The 26,282-nt window shown below is 45.7% G+C and overlaps 1 protein-coding gene across 3 annotated transcripts in view; it reads right to left on the bottom strand.

Moving 5' to 3' along the window:
• Window positions 1-2,429: 2,429 nt before the first annotated feature.
• The window catches only part of atp11a (ATPase phospholipid transporting 11A), a 302,794-nt gene continuing 278,941 nt past the window's right edge, over window positions 2,430-26,282 (bottom strand). For 2 of the 3 annotated variants that reach the window (XM_070891812.1, XM_070891813.1), the window contains one exon: window positions 2,430-3,252. In XM_070891812.1, the coding sequence (XP_070747913.1) occupies window positions 2,986-3,252 (267 nt within the window). In that variant the 3' untranslated portion in view covers window positions 2,430-2,985. Of the gene's footprint in view, window positions 3,253-6,810; window positions 6,920-26,282 lie in introns of all 3 variants that reach the window. The other variant, XM_070891815.1, reaches the window with a different exon arrangement.

Below are 26,282 nucleotides of genomic sequence, written 5' to 3'. Positions count from 1 at the left end.
TAGAAATTTACAGCACAGGAGGCGGCAATTTCGGCCCATCGTGTCCGCCGGCTGACAACGAGCCGCACGGCTCTTGGTCAGCAGCCCTAAAGGTTACATATAAACCTATGAACAATGACGGAAAGGCAAAGAATACAAAGCCCAACCAGTCCGCCTCACACAACTGCGACACCCCTTATACTAAAACATTCTACACTCCACCCCAACCGGAGCCATGTGATCTCCCAGGAGAGGCAAAAACCAGATAAAAAACCAGGCCAGTATAGAGAGAAAAAATCTGGGAAAATTCCTCTCTGACCCATCCAGGCGATCGAAACCAGTCCAGAAGATCACCTTGGTCGTATTCTATTCCCTGCAGTACTTTCCATTATATCTGCGCCGTCCAACAAAAGTTCATCCAGTCTAATCCCAATTACCAGCTCTAGGTCCATAAACCTGCAGGTTACTGCACTTTAAGTGCCCATCTAACCATCTCTTAAAAGTGGTGAGGGTTTCTGCATCCACCACTCTTCCAGGCAACGAGTTCCAGTTCCCCATAACTCTCTGTGTAAAGAAGCCCCCACCCCGCCTCAAATCTCCTCTAAACCTTCCACCAATCACCTTAAAACTATGCCCCCTTGTAATAGCCCCCTCCACCAATGGAAATAGACCCTTACTATCCACTATGTCCAGGCCCCTCAATATTTTGTATGCCTCAATGAGGTCTCCTCTCAACCTCATCTGTTCCAATGAAAACAAACCCAGCCTATTCAATCTGTCCTCATAACTAAGATTCTCCATTCCAGGCAGCATCTTAGTAAATCTCCTCTGCACCCTCTCTAGTGCAACACGTCCTTCCTATAATAGTGACCAGAAGTGCATGCAGTACATCAGCTGTGGCCTAATCAAAGTATTGTACAATTTAAGCATAACCTCCCTGCTCTTATATTCTATGCCTCGGCCAATAAAGACAAGCATTCCGTATGCCTTCTTTACCACTTTATCCACCTGGCCTGCTACTTTCAGGGATCTGTTGACAAGCACTCCAAGGTCCCTTTGTTCATCTACACTATTAAGTGGCCTACCGCTTAATGTGTATACCCTTTCCTTATTAGTCCTCCCAAGTGCATCACATCACACTTCTCTGAATTAAATTCCATTTGCCACTGCTCTGCCCACCTGACCAGTAGATTGATATCCTCCTGCAGCCTACACATTTTTGGGAATGAAGGGAATTAAGGATATGGGGATAGTATGGGAAGGTGGAGTTGAGGTCGAAGATCAGCCATGATCATGTTGAATGGTGGAGCAGGCTTGGAGGATCAAATGGCCTACTCCAGCTCTTATTTCTTATGTATGTCAGCATATCAATTCTTAATTCTTTACATTTAAGGAACACGGCACAGATTTGTAAAGGGCAAGTTATGTCTCATGAACTTAGTTACCTCTTCAAAAAAATCAACTAATATGTTAGATAAGGGAGTGTCTATCGATGCTATTGATATAGACTACCAGAAGACATTCGATAATGTTCCATATAACAGACTGTTAACAAAAATGGAAGCACATTAAATTGGAGGCAACCTATTGACATGGGTAGGGTTTAAGATTCTGCATTAAGGGCTTGGGGCTTTGTGGTTATGGCATTTTGGTTAATGTTACTGTTGTTTTTTTTAGTATTTTTGAACTTGGACTTTGAGATTGACAAGTTAGCACTTTGCCGTACTGGTTAGGGGTTCTATCTTGCACCTGTTCTGATGTCTCCTTAGGTGGCTCGGTGTCAAATTTTGTCTGATAATGCTCCTGTGATGCGCCTTGGGATGTTTTACTATCTTAAAGGCACTATACAAATGCAATTTGCTGTTGAATCAGAAAGCAAAGGTAATACCTTCCCTGAACCAGGCTTTCAAACTGTCTGCAACATTCATCATTATTATAAAGCTAGCCAATTAATAAAATCAAGCTGAAGATGGGAAATAGTGCTGCAGTAACCAGGCATTTTAAACTGGCTTGAGAATCTCTGAACCACTTCAACAGACTGTGACACAACAAGGGGTCGATAATGTGGCTCTCCTGCTTCTGGCTCCTCAAAGATTTCCACTTACCATGGAGGGCCAACCTGGTGCGAAAACCACGGTGGATTCCAGGCTCAGGCCTGGGTTAAAATGCGATCAGCATCCCATTGATGTAACAGGGCCCCAGTTTGCATGAATTCATAAGGCTACCACCTAACTGCAGTAGTGGCCAATGCGATTCCAGCAGAAATGGACGAAAAGTCACAATGCTCCTTATCTCATTCCAGCCAGCGGGGTGGGTTAAAATTGGCATAAGATCTCAGCCTATAAATTTCACCTTACATGGATATGAACTGGTTGGCAGTTATAATGGGTCAACAATTCAAAGTATATTTCTTGAAACATTGTTTATGTACAATACTTATACATAGAAAGTGGAATAAACAAAGCTTTATTAAAGGAATAGAGTATTAAGGAACATTAATAGACAGACTGATCGCTGGCAGACTTCCTTTTGTTGATGCCACCTTGCTGATAATTTGATGACCAATTGTCATTGATATGAATCAGGATCACCGAACCTTGCGGGTGAAATAAACTGGTCCAGAAAAGGTTTTTGTTCATTTCCTGTTGGCGGGAACTTGTTTTTTTGCGTGGCAACATTTTAATTTTGCAACACTTTGAATTTGTATCTTTTGTCCGAATAATCTGATTTTAGATCACGGGGATGCAGTTTGCTTTTTGTTAAAAGGGCTCATTCACAAGTAAAAAATAATGAGTAAGAAAGAAATGTTTGCAGGAAGGAAATTCCGGCTGTTTTTTTAAAATTTTTCTCGCTGATGTTTTAAACGTTTCTGCTTTAAATATTTTTAAATGGATACTTGAAACCTCTGGAGTCAAAAAGATCTCTCAAGTCTTTACTTCAGCAGTATTGCTAAAATAGGCGTAATTAAACTCAAAACCACAGGATTCAAAGGCAATATTCCCGAGGCTAGACTGCAGTTTCCAAACCATATCCAACAAAAGTGCAGCGAACATTGGATGGGCAGTGATTACCAGAATAGTCAAACGATGATGAATTGTTACAATAAGCATCCTCGGTCCAATACGTATGCATCGCTTTCCTGGAATGTGGAACAGAGACAGTCTTTGTCTGTTGATAGGAGCTGTGGATGTTATTTGTGTAGATGGAACTCTGAGCAGGAGCCAGTGGGGTGAACTCTGACACATGGTCCCTCTTGGATTGCCTAAGGATATCCTGCCACCAAACAAAAGCAGTTATTAGTTTTATCACTAACAAAATTACAACAAATGTAATGTTCAAAATTCCACACTGTGATTATACAAGGAAACAAGAAGTTAAGGATTACAAACCCAGGTCCCGCCCCACCCTAGGCTTCCCTCCCCAACCCCATACCTCACGCACTCCCAAGCTCCAACCCCGCTGACCCCCCACTGACCCCAGGCCCCCTGTCCCCAACTCTAGGCTCTTCCCAAAACCCAGATTGCAGCTAGGCCCTCAAAACCCAGAGCTGCTAGAGGTCGACCACCACGACCATCTAAAGCTCAGCAGCCTTCCACCTCCCAAGCTGTAGCAATTGAAGAAACACTTCATTGGAGCACCAGGATAAGGAAAGGTGCACACACTACAGACAATAAGGGCTGGCACAAGGTGGCATTCTTAATTGTTTCTGTAAACCATCACATATAGATGTAATTAAGTTGACTGATAGTTTTATTGTTGTTGTGGATTTGGTGTTTATCTTTGTAGTGAAGTAACAAGAGCCAACAGTTTAGACTGAAGGAAGGCAATCAGATGGTGGGAGGTGGTGTGAGAAGGATTGTGAGACTGTGGAGGTATTGGGGACTGGGAGGGCTGGTGTGGGGTGAGAAGGATTGTGAGACAGTTGAGGTATTGGGACTGGGATTGCTGGTTTAGGTGAAGTGCTCCCTGAACACCTGGCCTTTGAAAGCTCTGGCAGGTAAAGGCATTGGTGGCTGCCGCCTCTCCCCCCCCACCCCATTCCTCTGTATCTGTTGCTGCCTAGGTGGTGGTAAGGGCTGGTCTCTCAGGCTGGCAAGTTGTGGAGCATGTAGCAGACAAAAACAAGTGTGGAGACCCCCACTCGGGGGTGTGCTGCAAAGCTCCCTCAAACAGCGCAGATAGCAGAAGCGTTGTTCAGGTACACCCATTGTTTGCTCGATCATGTTCCTTGTGGCAGCTTGGCTCTCATTGTAGGCCTGCTCGGTGTCTCTGCCCGGGTTCCTGACAGGAGTCATGAGCCAGAGGACATGTGCCTTGTCGCCCAATAGTCAGCCTGTAACTTGATGGTTCAAATAAAGGTGGCACAGTGGACTGGCGCAGGCTGAAAGTTATGACTGCTGCCGGGAATGCAGGCACAGACCTGCATGATTGCTGCCTGTGGTCGCAAATCAGCTGGACATTGAGGGACTGGAACCTCTTTTGATTGATAGATGCCAAGCTAGTGATGGAGAGCATGCAAAGGCAATATAGGTGCAAGTTATGGCACCTTGCACCATGGGGAAGTCTGTCATGCGGGTGAAATCTCATGCTGTATTGATTTGCTTCTCTCAGTCAATAGGGATGGAAATGTAGGTGTGTCTCCTGGTGCAGACAGTCTCGGGGAGCTCCCTGATGCACATACTGGGAAATGTTGCTGATGTCACATGCTGCAGCATGAAAGTAGCCTGTGGCATAAAGGTTAAGAGCCACGGTGACACTGACAGCCACATGCAGTGCTGTTCATGCCCTGGTGCGAGGCGGGAGTTGTGGCTGCACAAGGTGACATTGCTCAGTAACAGCCTCCTCGGTGAAGTGAAGGAGCCTCAGTGAAGTTAATGTACGAGAAGTGCTCCCTGAAGACCTGCTGTGGGCCTAGACTCCTGCTTAGTGCCTCCCCCTCTTGTCCAAGCTGCTCCTTCTCTCTGCTAATCTTCCTTGCTGCTTCTTCACCTCCAGCCCCAAAGACAGTCCGATGAAATCACCCATGACTGCAGTCAACAACAACCGTGCAACAACAGCAACATCTTTCTCCGTTTAGACAAAGTGAACGTCCCCGGGTCAAACAGCACACCAAGAAACATCCAGAAATTAACCAACAGCCTGAAATGAGAAATCAACTGCTAACCTGGAAGTTCAGCATGATGGCTTTAACTATTGCTGGTGAGGGGCTTTACTGATGGTTCGCGTCACTTTGTGTAAGGTCAACATATGGTGAGTGAAGCGTTGGGACGATCGATAATGGAAAATGGGGTGCAGGAAGAAGGACAGGACCCTAATTTGAATAAACTCTAACCCCTGTTTAAATGACCCCAACAAGAACTCCGGACACCAGTGCAAACTCCATCGCTAATATGGCGGCTGCTAAATTTACAGCTGGAAATGTGGATCTTAAGAGGCCCTAAAAAATGGGAACTGCATGGCTGACTTTCTAGGGTTGTATATCGAGTAAAAGTGCCCCGTGAATATATCATATATATTAAAAGTGGCTCATTAATATACCCCATAGATTAAACATGCCCAGTATATATACACTATAGATTGAAAGTACCCTGTATATATGCTCTGTGGATTACAGGTGTCATGTGTGTGTCCTATATATATGATATATATAATATATATATATATTTATATCTACCTATAGTTTAAATGTGCCCCATATATATAGCCTACAGAATGAAAGTGCCTTGTACATATGCTCTGTAGATTAAATGTGCAATGGATATATGCTCTATAGGTTACAAATGTCATTTTGTATGCGCCTATAGATTAAAATGCCGACAAGAACTGACTCATTTTTAAGACGGTCACACTTTTTGATTACTGTTTGTAAAGATGAGTCAAGACAAGACCCAGTTAGTCACTCGCCAAAACTTTCTTTACAGGTGCTCAGATGCCATAACTTGCCTGGAAATGCAGCCAATGCCTAGATTATGAAGGTAAACCAGATTTCCACTGCAGTTCTGGCAAAGTTAAAGCAATAATGAGTGGAAGTAGCTCAGATAAAATTCCCAGTCCAGATCACAATCTTCAAAACACACCCAGTCTGCTTGCTGTTTCTACCAATCTCGCTTGGTCACATCCACTGAAAAGACCACATTAACTGGGGTCTAAAGATCAATGGGGGTAGAGGGCGTGCATCCTGGGGTACACTGGGTCACGCCTATGGCGCTGACCCTGCCAACGGTTGTGGGATTGGCAGCGGTCCCTTGAGGATCATGGCAATAGTGGCTGCCTGTGTCACTAGGAGCTCATCTGCAATGCCCACCTGACCGAGCAGGCTTGCCATTCCTGCCAATGTTAGCCTGGGGGGGGGGGCAGGTTCTGGGACCCCAAAAAACAAATAATATATTCTCCAGCAGCCCCTTTATAAGGAGGCAGAAACCCTCAAATGTTGGAAATCCTGGAGTCCGAGGTCTGACTTACCCAGGGTCAGGCTGGGGCCTGACTTACCCAAGGTCAGGTTGGAGCCTGGCTTACCCAAGGTCAGGTTGGGGCCTGGCTTACCCAGAGTCAGGCTGGGTGTGACTTACCCAGAGTCAGGCTGGGGTGTGACTTACCTGGGTCAGGCTGGGTTCAGGTTTATCTAGGTTCAGGTCTAATTTCTGGCCCTTCTGATGCACTCTTGTCAGAGTTGTGATGGGAATTTTCCAGAAGGGCTGAGAGTGTTTGATCCATTGGTCTTGTTCAGAATATGGTTGGGTTACTTGTTAGACAAGAGAATAAACAAGAAGCGATGCAGAGCGAAGCAGGCAGAATGAAAAATCATAAATAACTGAAATTTATGGCTGTTACCTAACAGTTTACATTACGCTTCAGCAGTCGATTGCACTCTCCAAAGAAGTGGTTGCACGTTGGTTTCAGAGCCTGTTATTACATTGCCAGCTTTATTTTTGAGCATCTCCTGCAATGATGAGGAGAAACTCCTTTTAAAGCAAGAAGATGATTGTATTAAACAGGAGAAAACATTCTCCACAATGGGTTTCTCTTTATAACTTTATGGTTAAATGCTAATTTTTCTGTTCAAAATGAAAAGCACTTGATTTATTAACCCATATTGGAGCACTTGATGGTAGAGATGGGATCCAGATTCCAATCCCCTGCAGTTAAATGAGGTAAATAACTCAGCATGGAAATTTCAGGCCCTCCAACCCATTGGTGGAAATGTGGTGCGAAGGGACTTTCTATCCCTGCACTGCCCCAGCGGCGATCCTAAGCCAATCTCAGGACGGTGATGCCATTGGGGCTTTAATAATGGTGCACAATTTGCACAATTATTTCACACAAGCTCCATGAATGGTAAATGCAATTACACCTGAGTGATTCTGTGCCTATCCATCTGTACCCCAGCCCCATATTATGTATGCACCCATTCTATGCCAACCACTCATTATGTACACACCTTTCCTTATCCAAAGCTCCACATTATGTACATGTCTGTAGGTACCCTAGCCACACATAATGTAAAAACAAGACACTTTCTTACATATAGCACCTTTCACAATCTCAAGACATCCCAAAGTGTTTTACTGCCAATGGAATACTTTTGGAGTGTAGTCACTGTTGTAATGTAGGAAACGCGGCAGCCAATTTGCACACAGCAAGCTCCCACAAACAGTCATGTGATAATGACCAGACCATCTGTTTTAGTGATATTGATTGAGGGATAAATATTGGCCGGGACAGCAGCGATGACTCCCTTGTTCTTCTTCACCTGAAAGAGCAGATGGCATCTCGGCTTAATATCTCATTAGAAAGACAGCACCTCTTGTACTGCCTCCCTCAGTACTGCACTGAAGCCTGGACTTTGTGCTCAAGTCTCTGGAGTGGAGCCTGAACTCACAAACGTCTGAGAGTCGAGAGTGTTGCCCACTGAGCCACAGCTGACACTCTTCCTTACCTCAGCCCCAGATTATGTACGCACTTATCCTTACCACAGTTCAACATAATATACATACTCTTCCTTACCCCACGCACATATATGTACACATCTGTCTTCACTCCAAGACCCAGATTTAGAGACCCAGCTCAGTTTTTCAATTGGGCAAAGTTTCTTTACACAGAATCTTCTCCTGTAGGTTTGCTTGTTGAAAGAGCAATAAAGCTATGCCAAGCTGGTCAGGGAGCCAGGCCCACCAGTGCCACGCACCATGCGGAAGGGCACATTCCTCCAGTAGTCACAGAGGCAGTGCCTATGGAGGTTTTACCACTGAAGATTCAGAGTTATTTTACATGCTGCAAATGGACATAGCCCACTTCCACCCCAGGCCAGTGGCTGTAAACTGCCCTTAACCTTTTTTTCTACAGATCATTCCAGGCTGCTACTTAGCATATAAGTAACTTTTCCAGTCAGCTTTGCATAGATGCAGAAAGCAAATCACAGATGTATTATTCACTAGAGCACGCAATTTCACTTTCTTCATGGAAATCCAATGGCAGCAAGATAGCACATGGCAAATGGTCCAAAAAGTCATAGATTGCTCCAACATGGCTCTGCATGCTCCTTGTTCAATTCCACAACCAAAATCAAGAGGAATGGATTTAATTCTCTTAATTGGCACCTGGTTTGTGGCCAGCAGTTTCGCATCATACAAATGAATGCTCACTTCCTTGTCAGTTACCATGATCCATTGACTTTAAGGTACTGAATCGTGCCGATTTGCTTCACCCAGAAAGGTAAGTGGTGGCTCCTCTGAGATTAAGGCTGTCCTTTGCAGATATGGTTCATGATACTTGTGTGGTTTCTTAGGATACCAACTGAGCACCAGTATAATGATGTTCATTCATGTATCAAAATAATAATTGAGTACATCATTGGCAATTTGGCTTATGGTACAAGAGGAAATGTAGCAGCATGGTTTACGATCAAGAAACAAAGGTCTAGAAATTGGCCTCCTTAGGGGGTCGATAACGAGGTGCTTCCCGACCGTGCGACATGAGGCGAGATGAACAACCCCGCTAAATTCAGCGGGAGGTTTGCGGCGGAGGTAATACATTGCGTCCTGATCTCCTTCGACGGGAGATCGTGACGTCATCGTGTGCGCATCGCCCCGGACCTGAACTTTGGTTCTGCCCCCTGCAGCATCCACGGGCGAAAACACCAGAGCTGCAGGAGGTATTGTTCGGGAGGCTGGGAGCTTCAGGGGTGGAAGTTAAAGTGATGTAGTAAATACAATAATTTCTACAATGCTGTTTTTCAATTTTTTTCATTCCTCTTCAGCCGTGTTCGATCAGCCCAGCACTCTGCTGGAGTGATTGGGGCTGATCAGGCCTGATTGCGGCTGCCGCCGGAGACCAGCCAACTGGTCCTAATGCAGAGCCTGCAGCCATGGCCCTTTCCTTTAAGGGAGGGGAGGAGCCTTGGATTGCGGCAGTTCACCACTATCGCCCTGCCTATGTCCTCTAGCGCTCCAGGAAGAAAGTGGAGCGCTTAATTTCACACTCCACTTCCTTCCTGGAGTGCAAACACCAAATTTTTTTAAAAGCTGAAAAACATTAGCACTTGGCGTGAATGATTCCCTGCTTTCAAAAGTTAGTGCCCCAATTGGGACGCTCCCGAATTTCTCCCCCAAAGAGTTAGGCGAAATGGGCGATGCTTGGATTGGAAGTGATGCCCTGCAGGTGTCAGTGCTGGGTCCACTTATATACTCTGTATTTAATGAGGTGAATTTGGGTTTAGGCAACACAATCACTAAAGTTGATGATACAAAATTAGCAGCTTTGGTAAACGGCAAAGAAACTGCAAAATACTTCAAGACACAGACACGTTAGTGGGGGTGGGGGGGTGAGGAGAAAGAGTGACGGGTCAATGGGGAGGGAGGGAGGAGTAATGGGACAGTGGGGGAGAGGGGAAAAGAGTGATGGATCAGGGGGGTGTGATGGGTCAGTGGGGTGGGGGGGGGGCGGGCAGACAGGTGGAAGATGCAATTTGATATGAATAAATGCAAGGTAATTCAATTTTGGGCGAACAGAAAAGATGTGAGTTTACATTCAATGGAATGATGCTGAAGGGTATGGATGAACAGAAAGACTTAGGGGGACCTACACCAACAGCATTTTGGGTTTTATAAAGAGTGGCATGGAATACAAAAGTAAAGAATTATAAATTTATGAAAAACATTGGTTAGGTCACTATGTCTAATTTTGGATTCCATTACAGATTTTGAAGCCATAGTGAGACTGCAACATAGATCCCCAAGGGCAGTAAACTATAGTCATGAGGGGAGGCTTGACATACTGTAACTATTTCTACTGGAGCAGAGAAGGCAAAGGATATTTAAGAGGTTTTTTAAAATGTTGAAGGGTTTTGATAGATTGACTAGGGAGAGACTATTTCTTCTGGCTGGGGAGTTAGTGAGAAGGTGTCAGCAATTTAAAATCATCACTAGGAGGGTGAGGAGAACAGTTAAGACAACATTCTTTATGTAAAGAGTTGTAAAGGGGAGTCAAGCATTATGGGGAGTGGGCAAGAAAGTGAGTCGAGGCCAAGATCAGATCAGCCATGATCTAAATGAATGGCGGAGTAGGCTCGAGGGGCCGTAGGGCCCATTCCTGCTCCTATTTCTTATGTTCTTATGTTGTTGTAGCGTGAAAGACTTTCCCACCGAGACTGGTTGAGGCAGAGACCATCGCATCTTTGAAGGGAAAAGTAGATAAACCTTGAAGTGGAGAAGATACAAGGCTTTGGAGAGAGTAGATTTAATTTTGGAATGCTTGAGCTCCTGTGCAATAAAATTCTGCGGTTTCCGTGCAAAAGACCCCAAATTTTTGACCTTTTGTAATTATAATCTCTCATTCTTGCTATTATTCCAGTGAATGCGAGCCATAAGCTCGGCGCTGAACAGGCCCCTTCGGTGAGGTGGTGAGAAAAGAGAGGCCTGGCTGAGGGCAGGCATTGGGATGGTTAGAGGTCCAATTGTGGAAGGAGGAGAGGTCAGATTGGCCACAGTCATTGTGCACACAATGTGCTCGACAGAAAATCCGCTGTTGAGTGGAGGGTTGAAGGCCAGGACATCGCCGGAGCGAAGGAGGCCTGGACGTCGCCAGTGGAAGGAAGGCCTGAACATCGCCAGTAGAAAGAAAGCCTGAACGTCGCCGGTAGGATGGAGGCCTGAACGTTGCACCAACGTCAGTGTTGTCGATCCCGAGCATCGAAGCACTGACCACACTCAACCAGCTCCATTGGACGGGCCACATTGTCTGCATGTGCTCTACTCGGAACTCCTACATGGTAGGCGATCCCCAGGTGGGCAGAGGAAACGTTTCAAGGACACCCTCAAAGCCTCCTTGATAAAGTGCAACATCCCCACCGACACCTTGAAATCCCTGGCCAAAGACTGCCCAAAGTGGAGGAAGAGCATCCGGGAGGGCGCTGAGCACCTCAAGTCTCGTCGCTGAGAGCATGCAGAAAACAAGGCAGACAGCGGAAGGAGCGTGCGGCAAACCAGACTCCCCGCCTACCCTTTCCTTCAACGACTATCTGTCCCACCTGTGATAGAGACTGTAATTCCCATATTGGACTGTACAGTCATTTGAGAATTCACTTTTAGAGTGGAAGCATGTCTTAGGTTAACCCACTCAGATTTGGCTAGCAGTCAAGGACAGGAGGGTGTGACTACGAATGAGGAGGGTATGGGGATTCCGGAGGCAGTGATGGAGTAGCCTCAGCCCTTGCTCTTGTCCAACAGGTTCGAGGCTCTTACTCCCTGTGTGGACGAGAGTAGGGACTGCAGGAAGGATGAGCAAACTGACTACAGCATCATGGTACAGGGGGCCATTCAAGCGGGGCGGGGGGGAGGGCGGGGGAGTAAAAAGAAACATTGTAGTAGTAGGGAACAGTATCATTAGGAGGATAGATACAATTCTCTGCAGCCGTGAGCGCGAGTCCCGAAGGCTGTGTTGCCTGCCCGGTGCCAGGGTTAAGGACAGTTCCTCAGGACTGGAAAGGAACTTGGAGTGGGAGGGGGTAGATCCAGTTGTCGTGGTCCATGTGGGTACCAATGACACAGACAAGAAGGCTCTGCTAAGGGATTATGAGCAGCTAGGGGCCAAATTAAAAAGCAGAACCAGAAAGGTAATAATCTCTGGATTACTACCCGAGCCACAAGCAAATTTACATAGGGTAAATAAGATCAGAGAGCTAAACTCGTGGCTCAAAGACTGGTGTTGGAGAAATGGGTTTTGTTTCCTGGGGCACTGGTATCAGTACTAGGCTAAGAGGGACCTGTTCCGCCGGGATGGACTCCACTTACAACGTGCTGGGACTAGGGTCCTGTCGAACCGAATAACTAGGGCTGCAGAGAGAGCTTTAAACTAATTAGTGTTGGGTGGGGGAAGGGTTCAGGTGAGCAGAAACCTAAAAGGTCAAAGAACAAGGTGAAGGCAATAGAGTAGGGTAGCATTGGGGGAAACGAAAACCAGAGCGTGACAGGAAGGGACAGAATCTATAAACATAAGAGTGTATTAGGAACTGGGGCCATAGCAGGAGAAAATGGTAAGAAAACATGTTTAAAAGCTCTTTATCTGAATGCACACAGCATTCGTAACAAACTAGATGAGCTGTCGGCACAAATAGTTACAAATGGTAATGATCTAGTAGCCACAACAGAAATGTGGTTGCAAGGTGGGAACTAACTATTCAGGGGTACTTGACAATTCGGAAGGGCATACAGAAAGGAAAAGGAGGTGGAGTAGCTTTGTTGATAAAGGATGCAATCACTGCAATAGTGAGAAACAATATTGGTTCAAATGATCAGGATGTTGAAACAGTTTGAGTGGAGATAAGGAATGATAAGGGGAAAAAGTCACTGGTGGGCGTAGTCTACAGGCCCCACTAACTGTTGGTCGGAGTATAAACCAAGAAATAGTGGGGGCTTGTAAAAAGGGAACAGCAATAATCATGGGTGATTTTAACCTCCGTATTGATTGGACAAATCAAATTGGTCAGGGTAGCCTTGAGGAAGAGTTCATAGAGTGCATAAGGGGGCAGGCTATCTTATGTAATCCTGTGTATGAGACCGGATTAATAAACAATCTGCTAGTAAAGGATCCCCTTGGAATGAGTGACCCTAGCATTGGTAAATTTCAAATTCAGATGTAGGGCAAGAAAGTTGGATCTCAAACCAGTGTACTAAGCTTAAATAAAGGAGACTACAAAGGTATGAGGGCAGAGTTGGCTAAAATGGACTGGGAAAATAGATTAAAGTCTAGGACGGTTGATGAACAGTGGCGTACATTTAAGGAGATATTTCATAACTCTCAAGAAAAATATATTCCAGTCAGGAGGAAAGGGTGTAAAAGAAAAGATAGCCATGCGTAGCTAACTAACGAAATAAAGGATGGTATCCAATTAAAAACAAGTGGCCAAAACTAGTGGGAGGAAGCTTTTAAAAGCCAGCAAAGAATGACTAAAAAAATGATTAAGAAAGGGAAGAGAGACTATGAAAGTAAACTAGAACAAAATATAAAAACAGATAGCAAGAGTTTCTACGTATATAAAAAGAAAAAGAGTGGCTAAAGTAAATGTTAGTCCCTTAGAAGACGAGACCAGGGAATTAGTGATGGGGAACATGGAGATAGCAGAAACTTGGACCAAATATTTTGCATCAGTCTTTACACTAAAAATATCCCAACAGTGGATAGTCAAGGGGCTTTTGGGGAAGAGGAACACAATCACAATCACTAAGGAGGTCTAAAGGCAGATAAATCCCCTGAACCTGATGGCTTGCATCCTAGGGTCTTGAGAAGTAGCGGCAGGGATTGTGGATGCATTGGTGGTAATTTACCAAAATTCCCTGGATTCTGGGGAGGTCCCAACAGATTGGAAAACTGCAAATGTAACAACGCCCCTTTTTTTAAAATGGAGGCAGATAAAAAGCAGGAAACTATAGACCAGTTAGCCTAACATCGATGGTTGGGAAAATATTGGAGTCCATTATTAAAGAAGCATTAGCAGGACATTTGGAAAAGCATAATTCAGTCAGGCAAAGTCAGCATGGATTTATGAAGGGGAAGTCATGTTTGACAAATTTGCTGGAATTCTTTGAGGATGTAACGAACAGGGTGGATAAAGGGGAACCAGTGGATATGGTGTATTTGGACTTCCAGAAGGCATTTGACAAGGTGCCACATAAAAGGTTACTGCACAAGATAAAAGTTCACAGAGTTGGGGTAATATATTAGCATGGATAGAGGATTGGCTAACTAACAGAAAACAGAGAGTCGGGATAAATGGTTCATTCTCGGGTTGGCAATCAGTAACTAGTGGGGTGCCTCAGGGATCAGTGCTGGGACCCCAACTATTTACAATCTATATTAACGACTTGGATGAAGGGACCGGGTGTAATGTAGCCAAGTTTGCTGATGATACAAAGATGGTAGGAAAAGCAATGTGTGGGGAGGACACAAAAAACCTGCAAAAATTTGGCAGAAGGAGTAGAATGTTGGAAAGTGTGAGCACTTTGGCAGAAAAGAAATTGAAGAGTAAGTTATTATTTAAATGGAGAAAAATTGCAAGGTGCTGCAGTACAGCGGAACCTGGGGGTCCTGGTGCATGAAACACAAAAGGTTAGTATGTAGGTACACAGCACGTGATCAGGAAGGCCAATGGAACTTTGGCCTTTATTGCAAAGGGGATGGAGTATAAAAGCAGGGAAGTCTTGCTACAGCTATACAGGGTATTGGTGAAGCCACACCTGGAATACTGCGTACAGTTTTAGTTTCCATATTGAAGAAAGGATATACTTGCTTTGGAGGCAGTTCAGAGAAGGTTCACTAGGTTGATTCCGGAGATGAGGAGGTTGACTTATGAGGAAAGGTTGAGTAAGTTGGGCGTCTACTCATTGGAATACAGAAGAATGAGAGGTGATCTTATCAAAACGTGGGGGCTTGACAAGGTGGATGCAGAGAGGATATTTTCACTGATAGGGGAGACTAGAAATAAGGGGCCGCCCATTTAAAACTGAGATGAGGAGGAATTTCTTCTCTCAGAGGGTTGTAAATCTGTGGAATTCACTGCCTCAGAGAGGTCTGGAAGCTGGGTCATTGAATAAATTTAAGACAGAGATAGACAGTTTCTTAACCGATAAGGGAGTAAGGGGTTATGGGGAGCGGGCAGGGAAGTGGACCTGAGTCCATGATCAGATCAGCCAAGATCGTATGAAATGGCGGAGCAGGCTTGAGGGACCGTATGGCCTACTTCAGCTCCTATTTCTTATGTTCTTATGTTCCTCGATTTCAAGGGACTGCCTATGATGTTGATAACATTTCAATGAATCTTCAGCGTATCCTTACCAAGGTTCTTATATCCTTTTTATAATTGCTTACAGGAACTGCACATAATACCCTCGCTGTATCTTTGCGGAACAGGCTCGAGGGATTGAATGGGCAACTCCTGCCCCACTTGCCTTTGTAGCATTAGAACTGCCCAAAGTAAACATCATTCAGAGATTTGTTCTCATTTGAAGGCAAACAAAGGGGTTTTGCAGAGTCCCCCCGCAATGAACCGAAGGGGGATAAACAATCTCCCTGTGAACCTAGGGGGTGTACAGAGTCTCCAGGTAAACTATCTCACCTCCCCTACAATCTGGAGCGCACTTTTACTGCCTAATATTTGGTAAGATGAGAATGAGATGCGCAGAGGGCAACAGTAAAATCTCCTGTTATGAGTGGGATACGATGATCACACGCGTTCCTCTCATTTCATTCCAATATCTGAATCCACTCGTGGCACATGATGCCTAATGCAAACAAATAAGCTGCTTTACTTTACACAAAATGAATAGTTTTCTGGTGAGATTTAATCAATTCCCTATTACTGTTGTATTATAAAACATAACAAAATATACAACCTGGCCCAGTTATCGTCTGAACTCACTTAACGAGTCAGCAGTTCCTGAGGTAATGGCCACTAACTTTACTCTTACAGGAAGGCTGCATCCTGGCTGGAGGAAGTGCGAGACTTCTGCCACTCACATTGAAAATCCACCGGAGTCTGGATTTTACAGATATAAAGAATGACTACGAACCCCTCCCTCAGCTCATTATGCATGCTTAGCCTGCCAGCTGCCATCTTGAATAAAATATTGCCACTCCCGTAGTGTGAGAGCTCTGGTAACTCCGTTTTTTGTTAAGCTAACTCCCCTGCTGAGCACATTGAATGAAAACCATTCCAACATAAAAACTGAAAACAGTTATAGGAAACGCTGGATGACTTCCCATTGTCTCAAAACTTGTATGATAAGCAAGAGTACAGTTTTTGCTGGCTGATTCATTTGTTATTTCAACTAATTTGTCTTAAGCAACATCCCAGATAGCATGGTTGTCTGGGAGTTAATCTTTTGTGAATTGAATCTAACTTCATAGCAACAGCATAATGCAAATTAACCCAAAATTTCTTCTAGACCAAATAGGTAAAATTGTAGGTAAAATAGAACAAGAGATACAGGAGCCAAAATTGCACCTCCTGATAAGGCGCCTGGCCACCTGAAAGCAGCAGCCATGGGGTGACGCAGTATGGCCGCCGACTCTCTGCACAGTGGCTGCCAATTTGTAAATTGCCCTTGGTGAGTTTTGGAGGGGTGCCTGGGACTGCTCCGCTCATTTTCCTGCCATGGTGTGCAAGCACTGACCCCTTACCGACTGGCGGGGTCCCCTCTGGAAATTGCCCCTCGGGAAATGGCCCATTTCCTAGTATTGCCCCGCTGACGGTCGGTACACTCTGTGGCATGGCAGCGTGGCCCCCATGGGAGGGCACACAACCGCGGCCGGCATGTTATTTATTTATTTTTTTTAAATCGGCCGACTGCCAGGTCGGCCCGACAATTATGTCCCTGGGTTTGGCCGAGTTGCCAACAGGCAACCTGGCACCCCCTCTTGAGTGCCAGGCCACTGGTCTGGCCGAAACCTCCTTGGTGGCCCAGTGCTTTCCGCTGAAGTGGCTGTGGCGTTTTCAGCGCCTTTCCCCTTTAGCTGAAGGGGAGGGACTAAGGGATGGCCAGCACGGTGCTGATCACTGGTCGGGGCGGCGGAGAAAAACTTTTATAAAATGGAGGGTGCGCCCCGTTGCGGACGGAGGACAATTTCTACTCCAGAAAGTGGTAACTAGGGGTAGGCTGGATGTAGCACAAGGTTATAGGCACACATGAAGTGTGTGCCCAGGCTATAATTCTGGAGGCAAACTTTCAGTGAATATCTTAAGACACTTGCTTCAATCACTAAAACACAGGATTCTTTCCCTACTGTAAATGCAGCAGGAACAAGAGTGACAGTGGGAGAATCTTTAGCTATGGTGTAGGCTGCGGCAGGAGAGGTAAAAGTCAAAAGCAGGAGTGATGCGAGAATCAGAAGGAGGTGCGAGGGTCAGAGAGAGGTACGAGAGAGAGAGAGAGAGAGAGAGAGAGAGAGAGAGAGAGAGAGAGAGAGAGAGAGATGCGAGGGTCAAAGAGAGGGAAGTGAGAGGGTCAGAGAGAGGTGCGAGGGTCAGAGAGAGAGAGAGAGAGGTGCGAGGGTCAGAGAGAGGTGTGAGGGTCAGAGAGAGAGTGAGAGAGGTACGAGGGTCAGAGAGAGAGAGGTGTGAGGGTCAGAGAGATAGGTGTGAGGGTCAGAGAGAGTGAGAGAGGTGCGAGGGTCAGAAAGAGAGAGGTGTGAGGGTCAGAGAGGTACGAGGGTCAGGGAGAGAGAGAGAGAGGTGCGAGGATCAGAGAGAGAGCGGTGTGAGGGTCAGAGAGATAGGTGTGAGGGTCAGAGAGAGAGAGAGAGAGAGAGGTGTGAGGGTCAGAGAGAGAGTGAGAGAGGTGCGAGGGTCAGAGAGGTACGAGGGTCAGGGAGAGAGAGAGAGGTGCGAGGGTCAGAGAGAGGTGTGAGGGTCAGAGAGAGAGTGAGAGAGGTGCGAGGGTCAGAGAGAGAGGTGTGAAGGTCAGAGAGACAGAGAGGTGTGAGGGTCAGAGCGAGAGAGAGAGGTGTGAGGGTCAGAGAGAGGGGTGAGGGTCAGAGAGAGGAGTGAGGGTCAGAGAGAGAGATGTGAGGGTCAGAGAGAGAGAAAGAGAGAGAGCGCGAGATGCGAGGGTCAGAAAGAGGTGCGAGGGTCAGAGAGAGAGGGGTGAGGGTCAGAGAGGGGTGAGGGTCAGAGAGAGGGGTGAGGGTTAGAGAGAGAGAGGCATGAGGGTCAGAGAGAGAGGTGTGAGGGTCAGAGAGAGTCATAGAACATCCTGGATTCAATGTATAGTGTTCCATCATTAGCTCAGTCAATATCCTGGAATGCTCCACCTAATTCCACTGTGGGAGCACCATGACCACAAAGACGGCAGCGGTTCAAGGAGAAATCCCACCACCGCCTTTGGGCAGTAGGAATGGGCAATAAATCTGTCGCCAATATCCCACGAACAATTGGTTTGAAATACGAGTCAATCATCAAGGACTCCAGGGGAATTACATTACAGTCACTGACCCCACCACTGAATTCACATTGTTTTCATGAGTGTGCAACCTTTTTCTAAATGCTTTCTCTAACTGGGAATCCGAGCTTACACCCGACTCCTGGTGCACCATCTGAGCTCAGCACCATCACTCACTGCCCAGAAACTTTCCTTCCCTTGGGGGGGGGGGGGGGGGATTTTCTCACAATGCGGAGGCTCAGCAGCTTCTGCCAGTGTTCTAGAAACGCCCAAACTCCACATCTTCCCATCCACACAGTTAAAAGGTCAAAGGTTACTAGTTTGGCTTCACTGTGGACATCAGTACAGTTTAAAACCTTGGCTCTACCCGATTTATTTGAAGGAGAGCCTCCTTTGAAGGAAAGTTTGTTCTTCTTTTAAACATACATTGACAGTAGTTACCATGGTTATACTGAATGGCCATCTCTCACGCACCTTAAAGATAGAGAGAAGAGTCATCTTTAGAAACTTAGACTGCTGGAAGTCTGGGAAAGCATAAAGATGGTAGACTGTTCAGCAGAAAGGTACTTCCGCTTTGCCTGTGATTTTCCAGGTGAAAGTAGGACACGGAAGCCCAATATTCATTTACAAACAACAGATGATGAGTAGTCAGGAGCAGCAGAAAGAAGGGCAGAAGGAGACAGAAACACAAGGAATAAATCTGGTTAAAGGCAACATACAGAGAAAACTGTGCAAAACATATACAGGAACTTGTGCACAACACATGCGGAAACTTGCGCACAACACATACGGAAACTTGCGCACAACACATGCGGAAACTTGCGCACAACACATGCGGAAACTTGCGCACAAAAAAATCATGCGGAAACTTGTGCATAACTCATACAGAAAGCTATGCACAACACATGCGGAAAGCTATGCACAACACATGCGGAAAATTGCGCACAACACATGCGGAAACTTGTGCACAACACATGCGGAAAGCTATGCACAACACATGCGGAAACTTGCGCACAACACATGTGGAAACTTGTGCACAACTCGTACAGAAAACTGTGCACAACACATGCGGAAACTTGTGCACAACACATGCGGAAACTTGTGCACAACACGCGTGGAAACTTGTGCACAACTCGTACAGAAAGCTGTGCACAGCACATGCGGGAACTTGTGCACAACACATGCAGAAACTTGCGCACAACACATGCGGAAACTTGCGCACAACAGATGCAGAAACTTGCATACAACACGCGCGGGAACTTGTGCACAACTCGTACAGAAAGCTGTGCACAGCACATGCGGGAACTTGTGCACAACACATGCGGAAACTTGTGCATAACTCATACAGAAAGCTATGCACAACACATGCGGAAAGCTATGCACAACACATGCAGAAACTTGCGCACAACACATGTGGAAACTTGTGCACAACTCGTACAGAAAACTGTGCACAACACATGCGGAAACTTGTGCACAACACATGCGGAAACTTGTGCACAACACGCGTGGAAACTTGTGCACAACTCGTACAGAAAGCTGTGCACAGCACATGCGGGAACTTGTGCACAACACATGCGGAAACTTGTGCACAACACATGCAAAAAGCGATGTACAGTACAACATACACAGAAAGTGGTGAGCAACATACATAGAAATCTTGAACAACATAGACAGAAACCAGTGTACAACATATGCAGAAATCTGGCACAAAAGTTTGTGAAATTGCTAACAATCCCCAGGATGAAAGTTATGCAATTTTTATTTATTCTTTTTAAAAATGAATTCAGGTCAAATGAATGTTAAAAGAAACATACTTTCAGAAAACAACACATCACTTCTCATGGGAAGGATGATCCATGACCAAATATGCGTCAGTCTATTTCTGGTAAGCACTGTGTGGACAAATACATATTCAAAAGGTCTGTCTGCATATAACCACAGTCTCTAGGATCAGAAGGAAAAGATGTGCTTGTGCACAGAGAACCATACCATTTACAGGCTTAAAACGTGCTTGTTGCACAGCTAAAATGTGCCTGCACAAGGCTGAAACCTGGTTAGTAAAACGTGCCTGTGTATTTTGAAATGTGGAAGGGCGAAATGTGATTGTGCATGCCAGAGATGGTGTATATTGCATGACTAAAATGGGTCTGCACACAGTGAAACATGTGCATGGCTGAAATCGGTCTGTACATGGTTGAAATATGCACAGTAAGATGTCTGTGCATGATGAAACATGCATCGTAAGATGCGCCTGTGCACGATGAAATGTGCACGTAAGATGTGCCTGTGTACGGTGAATCGTGCATCGTAAGACGCACCTGTGCATGATGAAATGTGCCTAGTAAGACGCGCCTGTGTACAATGAAATGTGCATCGTAAGACTCACCTGTGCATGATGAAATGAGCATGGTAAGACGTGCCTGTGCATGATGAAATGTGCATCGTAAGATGCACCTGTGCATGATCAAACGTGCATAGTAAGATGTGCCTGTGCACAATGAAATGTGCATCATAAGATGTGCCTGTGCACAGTGAAACATGCATCGTAAGATGTGCCCGTGCAGTGAACCGTGCATCGTAAGATGTGCCTGTGCACGATGAAATGTGCATCGTAAGATGGTGCCTGTGCACGGTGAATTGTGCATCGTAAGATGTGACCGTGCATGATGAAACGTGCATAGTAAGACGCGCGTGTGCACGATGAAACGTGCATCGTAAGATGTGCCTGTGCATGGCGAAACGTGCATAAGATGTGCATGCGCATGGTAAAACTTGCATTTAGAGGCGCAACTGTGCACAATGAAATGTGCATTGTAAGATGTGCCTGTGCACGATGAAACATGCGTCATAAGATGCACCTGTGTATGATGAAATGTGCATAGTAAGATGCGCCTGTGTACGATGAAACATGTATCGTAAGACGCATCTGTGCATGATCAAATGTGCATTGTAAGATGTGCCTGTGTACGATGAAATGTGCATCGCAAGATGTGCATGATGAAATGTGCACCGTAAGATGTGCTTGTGCATGGTGAAACGCGCATCGTAAGACGCGCCTGTGCACAATGAAACGTGCACCGTAAGACACGTCTGTGCATGATGATACGTGCATCGTAAGACGCGCCTGTGCACGGTGAAACATGCATTGTAAGATGCAACTGTGCATGATGAAACGTGCATAGTAAGCTGTGCCTGTGCACGATGAAACATGCCCTAAGATGCACCTGTGCACAATGAAACGTGCATCGTAAGATGCACTTGTGCACGATGAAACGTGCATCGTAAGACGCACCTATGCATGATGAAATGTGCATAGTGAGATATGCCCATGCACGATGAAACGTGCATTGTAAGATGTGCCTGTGCACGATGAAACGTGCATCATAAGATATGCCTGTGCACAATGAAATGCGCACCGTAAGACATGCCTGTGCACGATGAAACGTGCATCATAAGATATGACTGTGCACGATGAAATGCACATCGTAAGATGCACTGGTGCATGATGAAACGTGCATAGTAAGATGCACCTGTGCACGATTAAATGTGCATCGCAAGACGCGCCTGTACATGATGAAATGTGCATAGTAAGACGCGCCTGTGCACGATGAAACGTGTATCGTAAGATGCACCTGTGCATGATTAAACGTGCATAGTAAGATGTACCTGTGCACGATGGAATGTGCATCATAAGACGTACTTGTGCATGATGAAACGTGCATAGTAAGATGCGCCTGTGCACGATGGAACGTGCATTGTAAGACACGTCTGTGCACAATGAAACGTGCATCGTAAGATGTGTCTGTGCATGATGAAACGTGCATCGTAAGATGTGCCTGTGCACAACGGAACGTGCATAAGATGTACCTGTGCATGATGAAACGTGCATCGTAAGATGTGCCTGTGCATGGTGAAACGCATCGTAAGATGCGCCTGTGCATAATGAAATGTGCATCGTAAGACACGTCTGTGCACAATGAAACGTGCATCATAAGATGTGTCTGTGCATGATGAAACGTGCAAAGTAAGATGTGCCTGTGCACGATGGAATGTGCATAAGACATACCTGTGCATGATGAAACGTGCATAGTAAGATGTGCCTGTGCGCGATGAAATGTGCATTGTAAGACACTCCTGTGCACAATGAAACGTGCAACGTAAGACACGCCTATGCACAATTAAACGTGCATCGTACGATGTGCCTGTGCACGATTAAACATGCATCGTAAGACACACCTGTGCACGATGAAACATGCATTTCAAGATATGCCTGTGCACAATGAAACGTGCATCGTAAGACATGTCTGTGCACAATGAAACGTGCATCGTAAGATGTGTCTGTGCATGATGAAACGTGCATCGTTAGATGTGCCTGTGCACAATGGAATGTGCATAAGACGTACCTGTGCATGATGAAACGTGCATCGTAAGATGTGCCTGTGCATGGTGAAACGCGCATCGTAAGATGCGCCTGTGCACAATGTAACGTGCATCGTAAGACACGTCTGTGCACAATGAAACGTGCATCATAAGATGTGTCTGTGCATGATGAAACGTGCAAAGTAAGATGTGCCTGTGCACGATGGAACGTGCATCGTAAGACACTCCTGTGCACAATGAAACGTGCAACGTAAGACATGCCTATGCACAATTAAACGTTCATCTTATGATGTGCCTGTGCATGATTAAACATGCATCGTAAGACACACCTGTGCATGATGAAACATGCATTGCAAGATATGCCTGTACATGATGAAACGTGCATCGTAAGATGTGCCTGTGCATGGTGAAACGCGCACCGTATGACACGCCTGTGCACAATGAAACGTGCATCGTAAGATGTGTCTGTGCATGATGAAACGTGCATCGTAAGATGTGCCTATGCACAATGAAACGTGAATCGTAACACACGTCTGTGCACAATGAAACGTGCATCGTAAGATGTGTCTGTGCATGATGAAACGTGCTTCGTAAGATGTGCCTGTGCACGATGAAACATTCATCGTAAGACACGCCTGTGCATGATGAAACGTGCATCGTAAGATGTGCCTGTGCCTGATGAAACGTGCTTGTCTTCAGGTATTAACAACTTGTATTTATATAGCACCTTTAATGGAGTAAAACGTCCCATGGCATTCACAGGATCATAGATGGTTATAGCACGGAAGAAGGCCATTCGGCTCATTGAGCCCATGCTGTATATTATCAAACAAATATGACACCGAATCACATAAGGAGGTATAAGTGCAGGATCAAAGATGTAGGTTTTAAAGAGCATCTTAAAGGGGGAAAGAGAGGTGGAGAGGTTTAGGGAGGAAATTCCAGAGCTTAGAGCCTTGGCAGCTGAAGGCACGGCCGCCAATGGTGGAGTAATTAAAATCAGGGATGCACAAGAGGCCAGGATTAGAGCAGTGCAGAAATCTGAGGGTTGTGGGGCTGGAGGAGGTCACTGAGATAGGGAAAGTTGAAGCTATGGAGCGATTTGAAAACGTAGATGGGAATTTTAAAATTGAGGCATTGCTTAACCGGGAGATAATGTAGATCAGTGAGCACAGGGAATGATAGGTGAACGGGACTTGCTGCGAATTTTGGATGACCTCAAGTTTACAGAGGGTGGAATGTGGGAGGCCAGCCAGGAGAGCATTGGAATAGTCAAGTCTAGAGATAACAAAGACATGCATGAGGGTTTCAGCAGCAGATGAGCTGCTGCAGGGGCGGAGATTGGTGATATTATGGAGGTGGTCTTAGTGATGCTGTGCATATGTGGTCAAATACGACACCAAGGTTGCGAAAAGTTTGATTCAGCCTCAGACAGTTTCTAGGGAGATGATGGCGAGGGAACAGAGTTTGTGGCAGGGACAGAAGACAATGGGTTCGGTCTTCCAAATGCAAAGAGAACTCTGCTGCTGGGAATCCCTACCTCCAGGCAGTGCTTTTATTGCTTTACATGTCATCAGCGTACATATGGAGGTTGCCCCCATGCCTACAGTTGTCGCTAAGGGGCAGCATGTAGATGGGGAAGAGGAAGGGGCCAAGCACGGATCCTTGGGAGACTTCTGAAGGTAATGCTGTAGAGGTGGGAAGGGAAGCTAATACTGGCAGTGCTCAGAAAGTAAGGGCTGTAACTATGTGAGAGCGACCCCATGGAGCCAGACAATGAAGGCAAGGTACTGGAGAGGATGGCTTGATCGTGCCCAATGCTGTGAACTCATCCAAAAGGAGGGACATTGCACAACAGTCATAAATAATGTTATTCATGACCTTTTGGGGGCTGCTTCAGTGCAGAAAAAAGGGAATCATCACCCCCATGAGCCATGTTTTGGCCAGTGCCAGAATGTCAGTGCAGTCATGGCTCATGGACAGAGAGCACCTTGTTTGTGAGTGTGACCATTCTAGAGAGAAATACAGAGAGGATCAATAATTGTACATCAGGTAGCAGAGTCTTTGAAGGGCTCTGGGTAATAGAAACATAGAAACAGAGAAAATAGGTGCAGGAATAGGTCATCACTCTCTGGGTGAAGAAGTTTCTCCTCATCTCGGTCCTAAATGGCTTACTCCTTATCCTTAGTCTGTGACCCCTGGTTCTGGACTTCCCCAATATTGGGAACATTCTTCCTGCATCTAACCTGTCTAAATCCATCAGAATTTTAAACGTTTCTATAAGATCCCCTCTCATTCTTCTGAACTCCAGTGAATACAAGCCCAGTTGATCCAGTCTTTCTTGATATGTCAGTCCCGCCATCCCGGGAATCGGTCTGGTGAACCTTCGCTGTACTCCCTCAATAGCAAGAAGGTCCTTCAAGTTAGGAGACCAAAACTGTACACAATACTCCAGGTGTGGCCTCACCAAGGCCCCGTACAACTGTAGTAACACCTCCCTGCCCCTGTACTCAAATCCCCTCGCTATGAAGGCCAACATGCCATTTGCTTTCTTAACCGCCTGCTGTACCTGCATGCCAACCTTCAATGCCTGATGTACCATGACACCCAGGTCTCATTGCACCTCCCCTTTTCCTAATCTGTCACCATTCAGAAAATAGTCTGTCTCTCTGTTCTTACCACCAAAGTGGATAACTTCACATTTATCCACATTATACTTCATCTGCCATGCATTTGCCCACTCACCGAACTTATCCAAGTCACTCTGCAGCCTCATAGCATCCTCCTCGCAGCTCACACTGCCACCCAACTTAGTGTCATCTGCAAATTTGGGAGATACTACATTTAATCCCCTCATCTAAATCATTAATGTACAATGTAAACAGTTGGGGCCCCAGCATAGAACCTTGCGGTACCCCACTAGTCACTGCCTGCCATTCTGAAAAGTACTCATTTACTCCTACTCTTTGCTTTCTGTCTGCCAACCAGTTCTCAATCCACATCAGCACACTACCCCCAATCACATATGCTTTAACTTTGCACATTAATCTCTTGTGTGGGGCCTTGTCGAAAGCTTTCTGAAAGTCCAAATACACCACATCAACTGGTTCTCCCTTGTCCACTCTACTGAAACATCCTCAAAAAATTCCAGAAGATTTTTCAAGCATGATTTCCCTTTCACAAATCCATGCTGACTTGGACCTATCATGTCACCTCTTTCCAAATGCACTGCTATGACATCCTTAATAATTGATTCCATCATTTTACCCACTACCGATGTCAGGCTGATCGGTCTATAATTCCCTGTTTTCTCTCTACCTCATTTTTGAAAAAGTGGGGTTATATTGGCTACCCTCTACTCCATAGGAACTGATCCAGAGTCTATGGAATGTTGGAAAATGACTGTCAATGCATCCACTATTTCCAAGGCCATCTCCTTAAGTACTCTGGGATGCAGACCATCAGGCCCTGGGGATTTATCGGCCTTCAATCCCA

Source organism: Pristiophorus japonicus, chromosome 10, assembly GCF_044704955.1.
Source record: "Pristiophorus japonicus isolate sPriJap1 chromosome 10, sPriJap1.hap1, whole genome shotgun sequence".
In the NCBI taxonomy this organism is placed as follows: domain Eukaryota; kingdom Metazoa; phylum Chordata; class Chondrichthyes; family Pristiophoridae; genus Pristiophorus; species Pristiophorus japonicus.
This window is presented reverse-complemented; position numbering and strand designations above follow the sequence as displayed.